The sequence below is a fragment of the Hibiscus syriacus genome, unplaced genomic scaffold (genome assembly GCF_006381635.1).
Source record: "Hibiscus syriacus cultivar Baekdansim isolate YM2019G1 unplaced genomic scaffold, ASM638163v2 tig00110019_pilon, whole genome shotgun sequence".
Classification (NCBI taxonomy): Eukaryota; Viridiplantae; Streptophyta; class Magnoliopsida; order Malvales; family Malvaceae; genus Hibiscus; species Hibiscus syriacus.
Window position 1 is genome coordinate 38,022 of NW_024062567.1, and position 20,397 is coordinate 58,418.

General features: G+C 35.2%; 1 protein-coding gene across 1 annotated transcript; it reads left to right on the forward strand.

Moving 5' to 3' along the window:
- Positions 1–316: 316 nt before the first annotated feature.
- Positions 317–2,465, forward strand: LOC120213003 (protein LIGHT-DEPENDENT SHORT HYPOCOTYLS 10-like). Its single transcript, XM_039211158.1, has 2 exons — positions 317–925; positions 2,357–2,465. The coding sequence occupies exon 1, from the start codon at positions 411–413 to the stop codon at positions 921–923; it is 513 nt and encodes a 170-aa protein (XP_039067089.1). The 5' UTR covers positions 317–410; the 3' UTR covers positions 924–925; positions 2,357–2,465.
- The last annotated feature ends 17,932 nt before the right edge of the window (positions 2,466–20,397 follow it).

Here is a 20,397-nt window from a genome sequence, read left to right on the forward strand (position 1 = left end):
AGATCCAACTTATTTTCTCAAATTTTAGGGATATTGTCATTTACGTCGATATAGTCAATAGGTTAAAGTCCAACTCAGATTGCGGTCAATTTTTTAATGAAAAATGACGAGTTTGGAGTATAATAAATAGTTGGGTGACCATTTTATAACTTTTAATAGTCGAGGGAATCGAAAAAGTAACATCTTATAGTCAGGGACCATTTTGTAACTTTACCCTTAAAACAATGAAGGAAGAAGGAAAAGAGTAGTAGAAAGCAACATGTTGGTGATGGCCCAATGGCATGTCTAACATGCCCCATTGATGTGGGAATTCGTTTTCCTCCACTCTTTGCTTCCAACTATTCCTTTTCCCCTCATAATTCCTCGCCTTATTTAGCAAAAGTTTATTAATCTTCATCGATCTCAACGATATGTCGAGTGAGCGAGGCAAGCATATAGCTGAAGGATCATCAAGGGCTGATGATCCTCAGCAGCAGCAGCCGCCTAGCCGGTACGAGTCACAAAAGAGAAGGGATTGGAACACTTTCGGACAGTACTTGAAGAACCAGAGGCCACCGGTCACTCTTTCGCAGTGCAACTTCAACCATGTGCTCGACTTCCTCCGATATCTAGATCAGTTCGGCAAGACCAAGGTCCACCTGCAGGGCTGCATATTCTACGGACAGCCCGAGCCGCCTGGTCCTTGCACTTGTCCCCTCCGGCAAGCTTGGGGCAGCCTCGATGCTCTCATCGGGCGGCTTCGAGCCGCGTATGAAGAGAATGGAGGGTCACCCGAGACGAACCCTTTCGCTGGCGGTGCCATTCGAGTTTATCTTAGAGAGGTCAGGGAGTGTCAAGCTAAGGCTAGAGGGATACCTTACAAGAAGAAGAAAAAGAAGGCCAAGGGGAGTGATGAATCAAGCACATCCATTCACTTGTCTTGATGGTAAAATAATTTATCACCCCTACTTTCACTTACAAAATGCTTAGATCTCAAGAACCCTAATTTGCATTTATAGTGGCATGTGGAATTTTTAAACGGAAGAATAACAAATCAATATTATAATAGAAAAGATTACGAATAATAAGTGAGATTTAACGAGGTTTAACCTTGACTAGCTACAAGAAGAATAATAATTCACTATGAATGTAGTGATCATTTAACCTTGACTAGCTATAAAGAAGAATGAGAAGAATAATAATTCACTATAAATGTAGTGATCATGAATGGTACAAATATATGATATCCTATGTATCTAAATTCTAATATCTATATCAAAATTCGAAATATCCTAAATCACTCTTTCAATACCTCAATAAAACTCATTTTTATAACATAAACTCCTATAAAAAAAACCATAAAAGGAGTACATTTCTCATAATTTTACAGGTTAAGACTTATCATATTTATATAATAAACTCAATCACCAAAATAATCTTCGACTATTAAAATTACTATAGACAATATACAAATGATAGAAAGCAAACGACTGTTGAGCGTTTAAGGTCTCTCAAGAAATCACCGTAGATAATATTTTAGTGGTTAATCCATGGTTTTTGACATTTTGGTCGATTAAATTGACAATTAAACCAATACCCCACTTGAAATTTTCTTTTGCTTTTATCAAGTGCAGAAGATCATTGCAAGGCTAGTTTTGAGATTTTGCAGTAATAAATTAATTGTACCTTGCATAGATTGCATGTTGTCCAATATGGGATTTTGTGGGACACAGTTATATTCCATCTGCATTATATACATTCGCTTTTCTGATTAAAGATTTCGGTGGAGCTAAAGCTTTCGATGGGTACGCGCGTTCATCAGATAAACCGACCTTCAGACATCAAAAGAATACATGTTTGTTTGTTTGTCTTCATGTTTTTTCTCACGTGTTCTTGTCGTTCATCATCATCACCATGATTCATATGAAAGATATCACAGATCCTATTTATCTTTCATGGAATTTCTGCGGCTTATAATTTGCACGGTCAATTAGTTTTCCAATAAATTCAAAGGATCTGTTCCTTAATGATCGTTGGTGCTCGAACCCATGACCTCTAGGGATAATAATCATCATTTTAATCACTAAAATCACTTAGTTCGTGTTGGAGTATCCACGTTATTAAGTTCAGTTTCTTTGATAGTTTGTTCTTGGTTCAATCTGAAAATTATAAGTAAATTAGCGATACCAAATCATTAAAAATGAAATTATTTATATTTTCTCTTATTTCTTTGTACATATATATTGATATTTAATTTATGCGTACATACAAATTATTGTCACAACTATTCGAATTCAAATATTTAATCATTGAAGTTACTCGATGTGTTATTCAATACTTACAACTTGATGAACTAATGAGGTATAGTTTGATGCAGGGATTACAGGAGAAGAGGATCAAATGTGAAGGGATCATAATATGATAAAAATCAATCCAAGATTTAGCTGAGTTTGGAGTTTTTAATATATTTTTTGGGGGGTATATGGCAACTAGCCATAATCAAGGGATCAGTTGGGTGCCTAAACAATAATATGATCGTATCATTTGTAACAATTATATGAATAACATCTCTATCGTTCTAGTTAGGGACCATATAATTTTATGTTAAGGAGTATAAATTTATATTTAGAGAAAGAATTTTAATAATAAATTTGTGATTAATTTTTTATTATCCGTGAATTTTCCATAAAATTTCACGTAAAATTTATATATTTTCACATTACGATTACCCATATTTACTATTATTGTCCCATATAATATAGTGAAGTATTAAATATGATGTTGTTTAGAGACGCACATATGATTTTATGCTAAATGGACGAACCTCTTAAATTTTAGGCGGTGATAGATTTATAAAATTCCAATGAGGCAAAAACAAGTTCCCACCCATCCTTCCTCGGATCCATCTCTGGTGTTATTGATTTTTTATTTGAAAGGAGACAGTCGGCACCTGATGTTCATGTACAATTTCATAGACATAGTGCAAGCTAGGATTGTAAACGAGTCGAGTCGAGGTCAAATATTTTTAAATTCAACTTAACTCAAAAATTCACGAGACTAAAATTTTGAAGTAATAAATAAACGGAACAATGAGAAGTTGGAATGCAGTACTTTTAGGTATGTTTGAAAAGACCTGATGAACAAATGGGGACAAACAACTTTATACGTAGTTATGTTACCTGCATCAATTATTCTTACAAAACAAATACCAGATAGAGACTATTCCTGTTCAAATGTTTCTGGACACTTGTTTCATCTGCCCGATACAAATGGGAAGTTCTAAAACATTATTATTTCTACATAAAATATCAATATTTTTTAATATTTTTGGTAAAATGTTCAACAATAATAAAATCGCTAGAAAAAATAACAAAACCGGTAGAAATAATAATGTTTCTGATAATTTTTTACCGGTTTTGTTATTTAAATAATAACAAAACAAGTAACACTTTTTTAGCAGTATATTAATGTTGTCGCACGTGATCATTTCCCGATACAAATAGATTGCTACTTGTTTAACTCTTTCCAAGATAGCTCAGAAGAAACAATAACTTCATTTATTAAATTATTCGTTTAACGTTGTTTTATTAAGTTAAATAAATGAGTATGAATAAATTTTATACTCATTGAATGAACACAAACATGTGTATGTTCGATTTATTTATATTCACAAACAACTTGTTTATCGAATTGTATATAGAGAAAATAACCTCAGTGACCAAAAATCCCATATAATATACGATTTTGACCAACTTTTTTTGGATTTGCGAAAATGACCAACAAAATCGCAATGCGATCTCTAATTCGCATTGCGATCTCCACTATCGCAAATTCGCGTTGCATTTCGCGTTGCGATAGTTGAAAATCGCGTTGCGATTTTTCATTTTGCGTTGCGATAGTCTACAGTTGTCGTTGCAATTTTCCAAATTCGTTGCGAAAATTTGTTGTGATAGTTAAAAAAAATATTTTGTTTCTCTAAAAAGATAGTATCCGCACGGACGTGTCGAAGACACGTATTACCACGACCACGACCACGACCACGACACGACCCGACGACGGCGGCGGCGCACGAGAGTCCCCCTTGTTCTCTATCACTCAACAAGGAAGTGAGAAAGCCAAGCCTTAAATACTATTCCCAATAGTGTTTCCAATACTATGTGGGATTTGAGCATTACCAACACTTGTTCCCAATACTATGTGGGATTGAGCCTTAAATAGTGATATTATTTTTTGAATGTTTTGCTTAAAATTGCAATAATCGCGATTGATTGTAGATTGACTTTTAATTATGACATATTTAATCGTATAATACTAACGCAATTGGTTGCTAATTCAGTTGTGTTTAAGGTGCATGATTGTTAATTGTTTCCTGAATAATCACATTGTATTGGAAACAAGTGTTGGTAATGCTCAATCCCACATAGTATTGGAAAACACTATTGGGAATGGTATTTAAGGCTTGGCTTTCCCACTTCCTTGTTGAGTGATAGAGAACAAGGGGGACTCTCGCGCGCTGCCGCCGCCGCCGCCGCCGCCGCCGCCGCCGTCGTCCGTCTCAGGTCGTGGTCGGGGTCGTGGTCATGGTAATACGTGTCTTCGACACGTCCGCGCGGATACTATCTTTTTAGAGAAAATTCTTAAGAAACAAAATCTTTTTTTTAACTATCACAACGAATTTGGAAAATCGCAACGACAACTGTAGACTATCGCAACAACAACTGTAGACTATCGCAACGCGAAATGGAAACTATCGCAATTTGAAATGGAAAATCGCAACGCGAAATGCAACGCAAATTTGCGATACTGAGGTTTTTTCTCTTGTATATAAGCTCGTATATTCGGTTATTCCTTCCCTTTTTTGTATATTTCAAATATAGACGAAGACAATGACTAAATTGAATATAAGATGAACTTTAGTTTACTATGAAGTTTAGACATTTAAGGACTATGGATGTAGTTTCACCATATTCTTTGGCTTGCATATAAAAGGAAAAAAAAGAGAGGGTTGGTTATCCAACATGTTTACGAAGTTAAACGAACATGTTTATGAACGTCAACGAACTCAAAAATAAAAACGAACACAAATATAACTCGATTCATTTAGTCCTAATTACATGTTGGTCAAATAATATAGCAGTTGGTGGCTGCTTGAATTTTCAAAGGGGGTGCTTTAAATTTCAAAGTTAGGCAGCCCATATTTTTGAATTTAAGCAAGGGTTAATTATTTTTTGTCATTAGACTTTAGGGTATTTTCAAAGATTAGTCCCTAAGTTTCAACTATAAATACCCTAGCTCATTTAGCTTGAAAATCATCCCAAAACATTTCTTTCTTCCTATACTAGAGAGCTTTCTTGTGAGTAGCGAGTGTTTTGTAAACACCTGTAAATTTTCTCTCTTAGTAAAAGATCTGCAGCAGTCCGGAGACGTAAGCAAAATTGGCTGAACTCCGTTATCAATTTCGGGTATTATTTTTCCGCTTTTATTTTGCATTCTCACTAATCTGATTATAGGAAAATTACTTGTACTTGGCTTATTTCCTAACAACTGGTAATCAGAGCTTTTGGTTGTGAATTTTGTCAATTGTTGCGAGGTTACTATTCATTACTATTCACATGAATAGTGAATTTTGTGAATAGTAAAAATTTTGTCAGCGATACGAGTTTGTCGACGGAGGTGTTATAATACACGGTGGTTCGCACAAATTGTTAGAAACGATTCGAAGAAGCCAGATTCGAGTGGGAGCGATGGCTGCAGACGAAGGAAAGGTGAAAATTGAAAAGTTCGATGGTGCGGACTTTGGCTTTTGGAAGATGCAGATTGAAGATTTTCTGTACCAGAAAAATCTATATCAACCTATTTCAGGAAAACAACCAGAGGGCATGAAGAATGAAGACTGAGCTCTTCTCGACAGACAAGCCCTCGGAGTTATCCGACTGACGTTGTCCCGAAATGTTGCTTTCAACATATCAAAGGAAAAGACCACGGCGGGTCTTATGACGGCTCTCTCCAGTATGTATGAGAAGCCATCGGCCTCAAACAAAGTTCATTTGATGAGACGATTATTTAATTTGCGGATGGCGGAAGGGGCATTAGTGGCTCAACACCTAAATGAGCTCAACACAATCACAACCCAGTTGAGTTCCGTGGAAATTGAATTCGATGATGAAGTTCGAGCTTTAATTCTCTTATCATCTCTACCAGGCAGTTGGAATGCTACTGTTACAGCAGTTAGCAGCTCATCTGGAAATAGTAAATTAAAATTCGACGATGTTCGGGATCTGGTACTGAGCGAAGAAATTCGACGGAGAGAATCGGGTGAATCATCAACCTCCTTAGCCTTGCACACGGAGTCCAGAGGGAGAACTTCAGAAAGAAATTCAAATTGTGGCAGATTGAAATCCAGACGGGGAAAATCAAGAACGGGAAAGAAAGATTTTACCTGTTATAATTGTGGCAAGAAGGGTCACTTTAAAAGGGATTGCCAAGCACTAAAGAAAGATACTGGCGCATAGAAATCTGCAAACATGACAGAGGAGACAGGTGATGCCATGATTCTAAGCGTCAACAGTCTGATTGAATCCTGGATCTTGGATTCAGGGGCATCTTTCCACTCCACCCCATGCCGAGAAATCATGGAGAACTATGTCAGTGGTGATTTTGGGAAGGTTCATCTAGCCGATGATGAAACCTTGAAGATCATCGGAAAAGGAGACATCCGATTAAAGTTGCCAAACCAGACCACCTGGACGCTGAAAGGAGTGAGACATATTCCTGGCCTCAAAAGAAATTTGATTTCTGTAGGACAGCTTGATGGTGAAGGATTTAGCACAACCTTTTCAGGCTGTGAATGGAAGATTACTAAAGGAGCACTCTTCATTACTCGTGGTAAGAAAACTGGTACTCTCTATATAACCTCAAATTTAGAGAATATCATTGCAGTAGCAGATGCTGATGGAAAATCAAACCTATGGCACCAAAGGGTTGGCCATATGAGCGAGAAAGGGATGAAGACACTTTTGTCAAAGGGGAAGTTGCCAGTAGCAGATGCTGATGGAAATCAAACCTATGGCACCAAAGGGTTGGCCATATGAGCGAGAAAGGGATGAAGACATTTTGTCAAAGGGGAAGTTGCCGGATCTAAAGAATGTAGATGTCGGACTATGCGAATATTGCATCTTTGGCAACAAAAGAAGTCAGCTTGCAAAGATTGGTAAGACACCCAAGGCTGAAAAGTTAGAGTGGTTCATATGATGATGAGGACCATCTCCAGTTCCATCTCTTGCAGGCTCACTATATTATGTCACCTTCATCGATGATTCTACAAGGAAGGTGGGGTTTATTTTCTGAAGAAGAAATCAGACGTCTTTGATACCTTCAGAAAATGGAAGGCCATGGTGGAAAATGAGATTGGCCTGAAAGTCAAGCGGTTGAGGTCTGATAATGGAGGAGAGTACAGAAATAGGAGATTCAGAGATTTCTACGCAAACAATGGGATCAAGATGGAGACAACAGTTCTCATGACACCGCAACAGAATGACGTAGCAGAGCGCATGAACAGAACTCTGAATGAACGTGCCAGAAGCATGAGGATACATTTCAGATTACCCAAATTTCTATGGGCTGAAGCTATCAACACTGCAGCTTACCTGATCAACGTGGGCCCTCAGTTCCTTTGGATGGCAGAATACCAGAAAGTTTGGAGCAAGAAAGAAATAAACCTTTCACACTTAAGAGTGTTTGGTTGTATTTCTTATGTACACATAGACTCTGCTAAAAGAAGTAAACTTGATGCTAAGTCCAACAAATGTGCCTTTGTTGGTTATGGCGGTGATGAGTTCGGTTACCGGTTTGGGACTATGAAAATCGAAAGATCATCAGAATCAGAGATGTCATTTTCAATGAGAATGTGATGTACAAAGACAGGTCAACTGTAGAATCAGTAGCTCAAATACCAAAGTTGAACAAAGGAATTTGCTGAGTTCGAGGAGATTTCTAGAATGATGTTCAGATCAATCCTGAAGCAGTTCAAAAGAACCAAGCACACCAGAATTAAACGCTCCTCCAAAATTCCTAAACCAACCCAACGGTATTCTCCTTCTTGCACTACTTGTTGCTGACTGACAATGGTGAACCAAAGTGCTATGATGAAGCAATGCAAGTGGAGGATTCAGTCAAGTGGGAGTCTTCCATGAAAGATGAGATGGACTCGCTTATTTCAAATCAGACGTGGGAATTAGCTGAATTACCACTAGACAAGAAAGCGCTCCACAAGTGGATTTACAGGATCAAAGAAGAGCATGATGGGAGCAAACGCTACAAAGCAAGATTGGTTGTCAAAGATTTTCAGCAAAAAGAAGGTATTGACTACAATGAAATTTTCTCTCAGTCGTAAAACTGTCCACAATCAGACTGGTGTTGAAAATTGTAGCTGTAAGATTTACATCTTGAGCATTAGATGTAAAGACAGCTTTCCTTCATGGTGATTTGGAGGAAGAAATCTATATGAGGCAGCCAGAAGGCTTCATAGAGGCAGACAAGAAAAACCTGGTATGCAGGTTAAAGAAGAGCTTGTATGGTTTAAAACAAGCTCCTAGACAGTGGTACAAGAAATTTGATAGTTTCATGGGTAGCAATGGTTTTACCAGATGCCAAACAGACCATTGTTGTTACATCAAGAGGTTCGACAATAGCTTCATTATTTTATTGTTGTATGTTGATGACATGCTCGTTGCAGGCTCAGATATGCAAGATATTATAAACTTGAAGCAAAAATTGTCGAAGCAGTTTGCTATGAAGGATCTGGGCGCTGCAAAGCAGATTCTTGGGATGAGGATCAAAAGAGACACAAAGTCGGGGACTTTGATGTTATCACAGGCTGAGTACATCAACAAAGTACTCTCCAGGTTCAATATGCAAGATGCTAAACCAGTAAGTACACCGTTAGGTGTGCATTTCAGACTCTCCAAAGACCAATCACCAAAAACGGAGGAAGAACGTGCACACATGGTGAAGGTGTCGTATGCCTCAGCAATTGGAAGTCTGATGTATGCCATGGTTTGTACCAGACCAGATATTGCTTATGCAGTGGGAGCTGTTAGCAGGTACATGAATAATCCGGGCAAGGTACACTGGGAAGCAGTCAAATGGATCCTTAGATATCTACGGGGTACCACAAACAAAGCACTTTGTTTCAAATGTGGAGATACGATACTGACATGCTATGTAGATGTTGACTTAGCCGGAAATGTTGACATCAGAAGAAACACTACAAGGTATGTTTATACTCTAGGAGGAACCGCAGTGAGTTGGGTTTCTCAACTACAGAAGATAGTTGCTCTCTCCACAACCGAAGCAAAATATGTCGCTGTTACGGAAGCCAGTAAGGAGATGGTCTGGCTCCAAAGTTTCTTGGAAGAGTTAGGCAAGAAACAAGAAAACAATGTCTTGTATTGCGACAGTCAAAGTGCTATCCATCTAGCGAAGAATCCCGTCTTTTCATTCCAGAACGAAGCATAAACAATTGAGATATCATTTTATCCGGTCTCTTCTGGAAGATGGGATTTTGAAACTTGAAAAGATTAGTGGAGCTCAAAATCCGGCAGACATGTTGACAAAGACGGTGACCACAGATAAACTGAAGTTGTGTTCAGCTTCAGTTGGCATGCTAGTATAACAAGACCAGAAATGCTGCTGCATTGATCGAGGTGTGAAGACAGATTAAAATCAATCTTCAAGTGGGAGATTGTTAGTCAAATAATATAGCAGCTGGTGGCTGCTTGAATTTTCAAAGGGGTGCTTTAAATTTCAAAGTTAGGCAGCCCATATTTTTGAATTTAAGCAAGGGTTAATTATTTTTAGGCATTAGACTTTAGGGTATTTTCAAAGATTAGTCCCTAAGTTTCAACTATAAATACCCTAGCTCATTTAGCTTGAAAATCATCCCAAAACATTTCTTTCTTCCTATACTAGAGAGCTTTCTTGTGAGTAGTGAGTGTTTTGTAAACACCTGTAAATTTTCTCTCTTAGTAAAAGATCTGCAGCAGTCCGGAGACGTAAGCAAAATTGGCTGAACTCCGTTATCAATTTCGGGTATTATTTTTTTGCTTTTATTTTACATTCTCACTAATCTGGTTATAGTAAAATTACTTGTACTTGGTTTATTTCCTAAAATTACAAACTATCATCATATCTCCTTTATCCATAATTTTTCAAACCACCACAAATAACCGTAAACCACTGTCTCATTCATGGTATATTAACATTATTTTAAAAAAATGACTTGGCAAATAAGATTTTTATTAGAAAATTAAGCTTATTAGTGGGTTTGGCACATAAATGGCTTTTGATTGCATTAATCATTTGTTTCTGGGAGGGGCGTTTTGTTAAAAGTTTTTTTTTATTGAGTAAAAAAATAATTATGATTACAAAGTTAATGTCGATTTAAATTCACATAAAATGAGAAAATATATAAATATTTTTAACTATTCATTCAATTAGTAAATCTCATATTTTCTTAAATGTACTAATTGCACAAACTAAAGTGATATTAATTTCGCAATATCCCACATACATTATAAAAACTCAGAAAAATTATTTTAGGTATTATTAAACTCTGTATGTTGAGTGGTTTATATTATTAAACTTTTAATTTTGTTAATTATAGTATTAAATTTTAGTTATACACTTAATAATACCACTCATCGTTAAGCCAGTAATGAGAAAATGACATAACTAACGATTGTTGACTTGACACGTCACACAAAAATGTCATTGTTTTGGTATGGATGTTCTGATGTCTAAAACGGTGTTGTTTTAGACATTAAACTTTAGGGGTGTACTGATTTTTTCATTGAACTTTTAAACAAATTTTCTTTTTAACACTATACTTTTCACCCATCTCCAGTAGCCAAGCACCGCCCATCATCAGTTCTATTTCGCGACAAGATCAATATCAAAACATTCGTATTTCACTCATATTTCTTCTCGTAAAATTGACTAAAGTGGGCGGTCTTAATTAATCTATATACGATAACCCATACCATATCATGCCTTCCACGGGTCATCAACAATCCCGTCACAAAGTCCATTGTCACTTGATCTCACTTCTAATGTGGAATACAAATAGATTAAAACAATCCTGAAGAACCCTAGTGCTCTATGTTAACTTGCTGCCAAGCTAGACATATCGATACAAACCCAGACATCTTTCTTTTTATATCAATTCATGGATACAAACGTTGAAACTCTTAGTATATCTTACTAATTTTGAAATAAATTGAAAATAAACTGTTATGTGCCGAAAAAAACCCTGTCTCTCAACTGGTCATCTGCTGGAACATATTATCGACCTCTACAATACAATACATCATTATCTTACAGCTCGAAGTCCGAAACCTCTACTCATTATACTCGCTCTGCCCTAACGAAATTAAACTATCATCCAACTTCCGAGCTTACTTTACCTCTAAGCTATCAAAATGATCTCTTTTTAATTTCCTTTTCATCACCATTGCAAAGAAAGACACGAACGTGCAGCTTGTCGGAATTGTTTTTGGCCTCCTTATCGGGTCTTTATTTTCTTCTGTATTTTATTCGGTAAATATTGTCGCCTCTAACTATCTAATCACACGGTCATGCCCCTCTCAAATCTTGTCTTCCATTGCTCGTGTAATATAAAAATATTTGGGAAAGATGTAGAAATCTTTATTTTGATTTCAAACCCCCTCTCTTAAGGGGGTGTTTTTACCCAAAAATCACTCAAATATTATAATATTATATATTAAGTATTGTTTCTTCAAATTTTATCGATCTAGCATTTATTATAATAAGACGCGTTACGTGAAACACGTTTTTATATAGGTAGACCGAAGGCGCGTTCCTTAAAGCGTGTCTTCCAGGGGAAATGTTGACATTACACCACGTGAGAAGGCACATTTCTAGGGGTCCGCCATCCATGGTTTTCTTGCCACATCAGATTCCCTAAAATAATATTTAAAAAAATATGCTTTAAAAATTTGAAAAATAAAACTATGGGAACTAACATCGTAATTTAATACATATTAGTTTCATGAGTTAAGAGCTTAACGAGGTTAGTTTATATAGAAATATTAGAGTGTTTATGTTATGTTTCTTGACAATATGTGATAAAAACTAAAAGGTGTATTCCTTAACGTTGTTATATTTATATCTAATGAATCTACTTATACACTATTGTTAAATTACATTATGTTAATATTTATTATTAAGGTTTATATTAATTAAGATTATATATTTTTTATATGTTAATATATTTAAATATTTATTTTTTAATTATGAGTTCAAAAAAAATTATGTAACACAAATTAAAAATATTTCATTGACAATATCTGATACATATAAAAATATCTAATCTTAATTAATAAACCTTAATAATAAATAATAAAATAATGTAATTTAACAATGGTGTATAAGTAGATTCATTAGATATAGAGATAAAAAAAATTAAGGAATACATATTTTAGATTTTATCCCACATTATCAATAAACATAACTTAAACACTTCAATATGTCTATATAAACTAACTTCATTATGCTCTTCAAGTCATGAAACTAATATGTATTAAATTATTATGTGAGTCTCTAAAGTTTTATTTTTCAAATTTTTCAAAGAATATTTTTTATTATGTTTTTCGAGAATTTAATGTGACAAGAAAATCTTGGAAGGCGTATCCTTTGAAACGCACATTCTCACGTTGAACCATGTCAACATTTCCTGTGGAATGCACGCTTCAGGGTATGCGCCTTTGGTTTACCTAAGCAATGATGTGTTTCACGTAACGTATTTTATCGTAAAAGATGTTAAATCGGTAAAATTTAAAAAAACGATATTTAAAAGATGATATTATAATATTTGGGTAAAACCGTCCTTTTTTGGACTTTTTTTTTCCAAATCATATACCTCTAGATTGTAGGGCATACCTAGGTTTATAGGGAACACTTTGATATATGGGCAGGTGCTTCTATGTCTCGCAAGAATTAGAATATGGGATAAACTACATATTTAATACATAGTATTTAATTTTTAATTCATGTTAGTACATTGCCGTTAAAATCTTAACGTATTTAGTACTTAAATTATCAGTTTTGGTCCGTTTTAGTATCTAAACTTTTATTTTAAAAAAACTTAAAGTTAAATTTTTAATAGGGTACTAAAATGAAACAAAAATGAAACTTTAAGTATGGTTTTTATAAATGAAAAGCTTAGGTACTAAAATAAATTAAAACTGATAGTCTAGGCACTAACTTGTAACTTACCCTATAATATAATATATTTGAGATTATCTTTTGAGAAAATCGCCTCAGTGACCAAAAATGTCTTATAATATACGATTTTAACCAACTTTTTTTGGATTTGCCAAAATGACCAACAAAATCGCAACGCGAAATAAAAATCGCAACGCGATCCCCAGAATCGCAAATCAGTTTCCAAAATCGCAACGCGATTCTTGACAATCGCAATGCGATAGTACAAATTCGCATTGCGATGTTCCAGAATCGCAACGCGAACACATAAATCGCAACGCGTATCCGTAAATCGCAACGTGTATCCGTAAATCGCAACGCGTATCCGTAAATCGCAATGCGTATCCGTATATCGCAACGCGTATCCGTAAATCGTAACGACAATACGTAAAATCGCAACGCGTATCCGTAAATCGCAACGCGATTTTTAAAGCGCCATTATAATCGCTACGCGTATTTTATTTTCAAATTACAAAAACGAATATTAAGACAAAATCCCGTAATCGCAACTCATAACCTAAAACCTAAAATCACAACTCAGTCCCATCTCCATCTCTCACTCTCTACGGCGAAATCCGTCCCCATCTCCGGCGAAATCCCTCACAACCATTCACGGTCAGAAATCCCTCACAATAGTTTAATTGATTGTTTTTTGATTGTTTAATTGATTTGTAAAAGTTGATTCAATAGTAGATGATTGGAAATAAGAATTATTGCTTATTTTTTTATTGTTTAATTGATTTGTAAAAGATGATTTGTAAAAGTTGATTTGTGTAATTGATGCGAACATAATTCTTATTTGTGCTTGTTTAATTGATTGAAATGTAATGGTTGATTTTGTTGATTTCAATCTGCATTATGTTGAAGGCAAAAATGACTATCACAATGCGAAATGAAAATCGCAATGCGAAATGAAAATCGCAATGCGAAATGAAAATCGCAACGAGAGAATCGCAATGCGGAAATGAAAATCGCAATGCGGAAATGAAAATCGCAATCGATTTTCATTTCGCATTGCGATTTTCATTTCGCATTGCGATTTTCATTTCGCATTGCGATTTTCATTTCGCATTGCGATTTTCATTTCGCATTGCGATTTTCATTTCGCATTGCGATTTTCATTTCGCATTGCGATTCTCTCGTTGCGATTTTCATTTCGCATTGCGATTTTCATTTCCGCATTGCGATTCTCTCGTTACGATTTTCATTTCGCATTGCGATTTTCATTTCGCATTGCGATTTTCATTTCCGCATTGCGATTTTCATGTTGGGATTTTCATTTCGCATTGCGATTCTCTCGTTGCGATTGTAATTTCTGTGTTGCGATAGTCAAATGCATGCCTAATAAGTGATAACAACTGAATAACAAGAGTTGGTTAAGTCAAAATGGTTGGCCTGAGTCATTAATTCAACTGAAAATGTTAAAAGTTCACACATAAAATCCACATAATACAACGTTTGCATTTAAAAATCACCTAAGTTAACAGTCCCAAAAGGTGAAGCCAATTGTGATTGGGATTTTAAAGATGATTGCCTTTTGCTTGACACTATATGAGCTTTGGATTTTGATGAGGATCCATATTTTGGTAGAGGAAAAGATGATTTTGATGGCACTGGTGATCCACATGTCAACCTTGTATGACCACTTTCCTTGCACCGACTACATGTCGATCTCTTCTTCTCTTCACCCTTAGACGTATACGATCGTGACTTTTTGGTCGGCCAGGTAGCCTTCTGTCCATGGCTGGTGGCAAAACTGTTTGTAAGTCATCTGGTATGTCCCACTCAGAAGGATGTGGAATAGGGTAGACAATCTCGGCATAAGTCTGTCGATAAACTTCTGTAGTGTAGCAATCCATAGCGTATGCGCTTGAATCATCTTGGTTTAAATGAAGAGCAACTTTTATAACATGGCCACACGGATAACCAGATGTTTGCCATTTCATACAACTACACGTCTTTGCATTTAGACCGACTAGCCCATTTAAGTTATTATCCAGTACTTGAAACAAAGTGTTTGAACATGGTTCAACTCTCCATGACGTTGACTTCACAACACGTTTCGTTATCTTTTTTTTCAGTCCATGGTGTAACACGATGTTCCAATGTTCCTGTAAATTTAAATAAACAATACTTAGTAAATATATAAATATGATAAGTTACGAATTCAAAGAAATAATACCTGCATGGTTTCTTTTCTTGTAGTACCACTGTGAATAGAGGCTCGAAAAAACTCCATTAACATAGTAATGGGTAATTTCCGGGAATGACGACTTAGAGCGTTGATTGATTCTGCACTATTAGACGTCATGAAACCATATCTTGCTCCAAGTTGATGTACTCTTGACCATCTTTCAAACCCGACATCTTCTAGTGTTTGAGCACACTGAGGCAAAACACGTCTTAAACAATTTATATGCTTATTGAAATCCACTTCCCGATAAGCTTTTACAGCCTTCCAGTATGTCCATTTGTGCTTTTTTATACCAGCAGACCTTGATTTTAGATTTCTATACAAATGAACACCACAAAGTCCATGAAAAGCATCTGGGAAACACCTTCTAACAGCGTTGTCAATTGAGTTTGCCCTATCGGATATGATTGTCAGATTGCTAATAGGACCTATGCAATCCCTAAGATGCCCCATAAACCATGTCCATGAATCAGAGGTTTCAGATTTGCCAACCCCGTAAGCTATTGGCAATATCCCATTGTTAGCATCCATGGCTACTGCTAATAAGTTTACTCCAAGGTATCGACCTTTCAAATGTGCTCCGTCAACTATAATAACTGGGCGCATGCAAGTAATAAACGAACGAATCTACAAAATAATATACACAAGAAATATAATCATTTAAATGTGAAATGCATGTAACTAACAAAAATGAGTCAACAAAATTATATTGATTTACTAACCGTAGCACCAATGGCGATAAACAGCAACTCAAAGTGTCCATCTCTATCTGTTTTGATATGAGTACCGACCCAGGATTTTTCAGCTTTAAATTGTGACAATAAGCCGGCAGTTGGGCAAACGATGCTTCTGGCGACCCCCTCAACAATTCCAAGGCATAACATTTGGCTCTCCAAGCTTGAGAATATGATATACTAATCTTGAACCGAGCATTCATGTCAGTCATAATTCATGTCCCCGATATACCCTGCCATTCAAAAACATTAACTCAGCCAGAAAACCACCCAACACCTTTTTGTTTGCCTGTCTATGGTGAGGAAAAACTTGGGTTCTTGAACATGTATGTTTATCAATAAAAGTCCTAACTTGAAACATTTCGCAATCTTTTATTCTCTTTGCAATCATACGCCACGTACAGTTTTTGTCAATCATACACCTTGTTTCGAAACGATCTTTGCTTGATTTGTTAACTTTTAGTTGATAGCCATCTTCCACACATTTCGTATACAAAGCTATCTTCAAGTCTTCCTTTGTATCAAAACAATCATCTTTCTTGATACGAATAACTTTTGTGTAACAATCAACTGCTTTCTTTACCAACTCTTCTTCCGGTATCTGAAGTAATTCTGGCATATTCCAGTTATACGCCCGTGGCATTTTCTTTTCTTCGGGGACTTTTTCTTCTTCTTTTTCTTCTTCAGGATTATATGAATTACAGAATGGATGTTCAACATGTTCATTCACAGTCGTAACTTCCTCCTCATTATCATCAACAATACATTCTTCGGCAACGGCTGTTTCATCATCAAAATTCGGGTATTGACCAATATCAAAATCATTACACGCAGGGTCTGTTTCTTCTTCTGAAACATCATCAAAATCCGTGTATTGACCAATATCAAAGTCCGGATATTGACCAAGACCAAATTTCGAATACTGACTAGTACTCACAATTTTTTCTGTTGGCTCATCATCGTCTAACTGGTCAATACGAAAACCGGAATTTGGTGCTGAAAGTTGATTGGGATTTGGATTAGAGAAAGGTTGTGGGTTTTGAGAAAAACTTAGTTGATTACTACCCGCTACTGACCCAACAATACTACTTCTAGGTTCAACAACATACAATGTAACATCATCTTGTGAAACACTAATGTAAGCAATGAATCGTTCAACATCTTCATTGTCGGTTAACAAATAAACTTTACCATTTCTCTGATAAGATAGCCTAAATCCACTTAGGGGCTCTAAATTCAATTTATTTGAAACACGTAGCATTAGAGTTTCATAAGTTAACTTTTGTAAAGACAATTTTAGTTGAAGATTCATGGGTAAAGGCATATATTGTAAAACACCATGAACATTATCCCATGACCTCCAAAACACAAATCTATCCAAACATGATCAACATTAGATGATTTCATGGTTGTAAATTAATTTACTAAACAGACGAGCTGCGAAACTAAAACCTGTTGCCGGATTGGGAAGGATGTCGTTGGATATAGGAACAGATGTCGCCGGAGAGAGTGATAGATGGAGATGGAATGAGTTGCGATTTAGGGATTTAGTTTATGATTTGCTGCTGTTGCGTAGTTATATACCCAAAATTTCAGTGTTGTGATTTACAGATTCTCGTTGCGATTTACGGATTATCGTTGCGATTTACAGATTCTCGTTGCGATTTACGGATTATCGTTGCGATTTACGGATACGCGTTGCGATATACGGATACGCATTGCGATTTACGGATACGCGTTGCTATTTACGGATACACGTTGCGGTTTACGGATACGCGTTGCGATTTATGTGTTCGCGTTGCGATTTTCATATTCGCGTTGCGATTCTTGAAAATCGCAATGCGAATTTGTACTATCGCATTGCGATTTTCAAGAATCGCGTTGCGATTTTGGAAACTGATTTGCGATTCTGGGGATCGCGTTGCGATTTTTATTTCGCGTTGCGATTTTGTTGGTCATTTTGGCAAATCCAAAAAAAGTTAGTTAAAATCGTATATTATAAGGCATTTTTGGTCACTGAGACGATTTTCTCTTATCTTTTTTGTTTTTTTTGTACGGACTGGATTTTCATGAGTCTACTTGATTTCTTTTTATTTCCTCTTTTGGATATCAAGCTCAATTGTCCATGTGCACATCACCATTTTTTTTTTTGGTTCTAGAGATGAAAAGAGCTCAAATCAACATTCCATTAGCGAGTTAATGGGTGAGTAATTTAAATAAGAGTAAACTATGCGAATAGTCTCTTATATTTAGAGTTTGATTGATTTTGATCGGCAATTTAAAAATTAAGGGGAAATGGTTCTTAACATTATCAATTCGTTCGATTTTAATCTCTCAACAATTAATTTTCATTAATCTCCTTTTGTTTAAGTCCCTAACATGACTGAAGGACTAAAATTGAACGGGAATTAATGGTTGAGGGATTAAAATCGAAATGATCGATAGTGTCCTTTAATTTTTAAATTGGTGACTAAAGTCGGTTATACAAAAAATATAAGGGACAATCTACATAGTTTACCCTTTAAATAATCAATTTCCATAATACTATTACAAAATATATATATATATATATATATATATATATATATATAATAACTACATAATACCAATAGATCAAATACATCAATATTTAAGTGAGTGTGATATAATTTATCCTAATTGTTTTAAATAAAAAGAATAGGCTTATTGTCAGTGTCATAATAAGTTGAAAAGATGTGAAATGATTAAGGGGTTTGTTTGTTATCAGGCCTCACTCCATTATTATGAAATGAGCTTCATAATTTATTCATTCTTTGTGATAAAAGAACTCTGATTTCTCAACGATGAATTATTCCTTTAAATTCTAACAGTGGACAAATGGAAAAAGAGAAAGAAATTTGTCAATCTCTATTTTACGATGAGCGAATGAGAGATATTATAGATTATAACGATTTAGAGTTTCATAAATTTTAGGTTTAGAGTTAAATTTTGTGAATTTTAAAGTGATTTTGAGATAATTTAAATTGATAGAGTGATATGAAACGATAATGAGAGTTCATTTGTATCCTGAGTAGAAGATATTGGAGAATGGTAACCGACAATTACAGCACCGACGTTACGCATGGTAATTGATAATTGACAATTACAACACTCGAATGACCCAATAAAAAATTATATGTAAATTTAAAAAAATAAAGTGTTGTTCAAACTAAGTCAATAGGGGTGGATGACCCAAGCCTAGACGAATGCAAATGTAGTGAGATTAGAAGTAAAATGGTACCCTAGCCAGGGAACACCCCCCCCCCCTCTCCCCACTATTCTTTTCTCTACAAGTTTCAGCACTCTATGCTGTCAACTAAGCCTTAAATTGTCATTAGTACATCTCATTTTATATTTGAATTGCATTGCATGTATTGTCATATACTCATATATGGATGGAAAGAGACCGGCAGAGGTAGTTGTCTCTTTGAAAAATTTAAAAAGAAAATATGTTTTCATCATCTAAAATTTTATAAATTCAAATTCATTCATAACATAAGATCATACGTCTGTCCATGTATATCGTTATCGTGAGAAAAAGCTTCACAACATAAAAAAGGAACAAAAGGAAATAATGAAAATTTGCAATACTAGTACTAGTGCATATTACAATTCACAATTTGGTACTGATTCACTTATCTTAATTGATCAATCAATGTGCGGGTTTATAATTCCAAGATAACGTTTTAGTTGGGAGTTCTGAAAATGAAAGGGAAGGGACGCAAGGGACAGCTCAGCAAAACAAAATTTTTGCCTGGTATTTATTCGAGTAAATTACGTATTTAGTACTTAAACTATCAGTTTTAGTATTTAAATTTTCTATTTTTTAAAAGTTTATTTTTTTTTTGTTTCATTTTAGTACTTCACCATTAAAAATTTTAGTTTTTGTTTAATTTTAGTATCCCCATTCAAAATTTAACGTTAAATTTTGAATTTTTTTAGAAGTTTAGGTTCTGAAACGGACCAAAACTGATAGTTTAGGTACTAAACGCTTTAAGTTTTTAAAGACGGACACTAAAATGAAATGAAAATTAAACGTTACGTATGGTTTTAAAAAAATTGAAAGTTTAGATACTAAAACATATCAAAACTAATAGTTTAGATACTAAATGTGTAGTTTATCCTATTTATTTACATGTATTCATAAGTTAAATGAGATACATAAATATAATAGTAATCTCATGATTAGTC

What these genes read in the sequence shown, in the direction of transcription:
- LOC120213003 (XM_039211158.1), top strand. Translation starts at nt 411, where the DNA reads ATGTCGAGTGAGCGAGGCAAGCATATAGCTGAAGGATCATCAAGGGCT.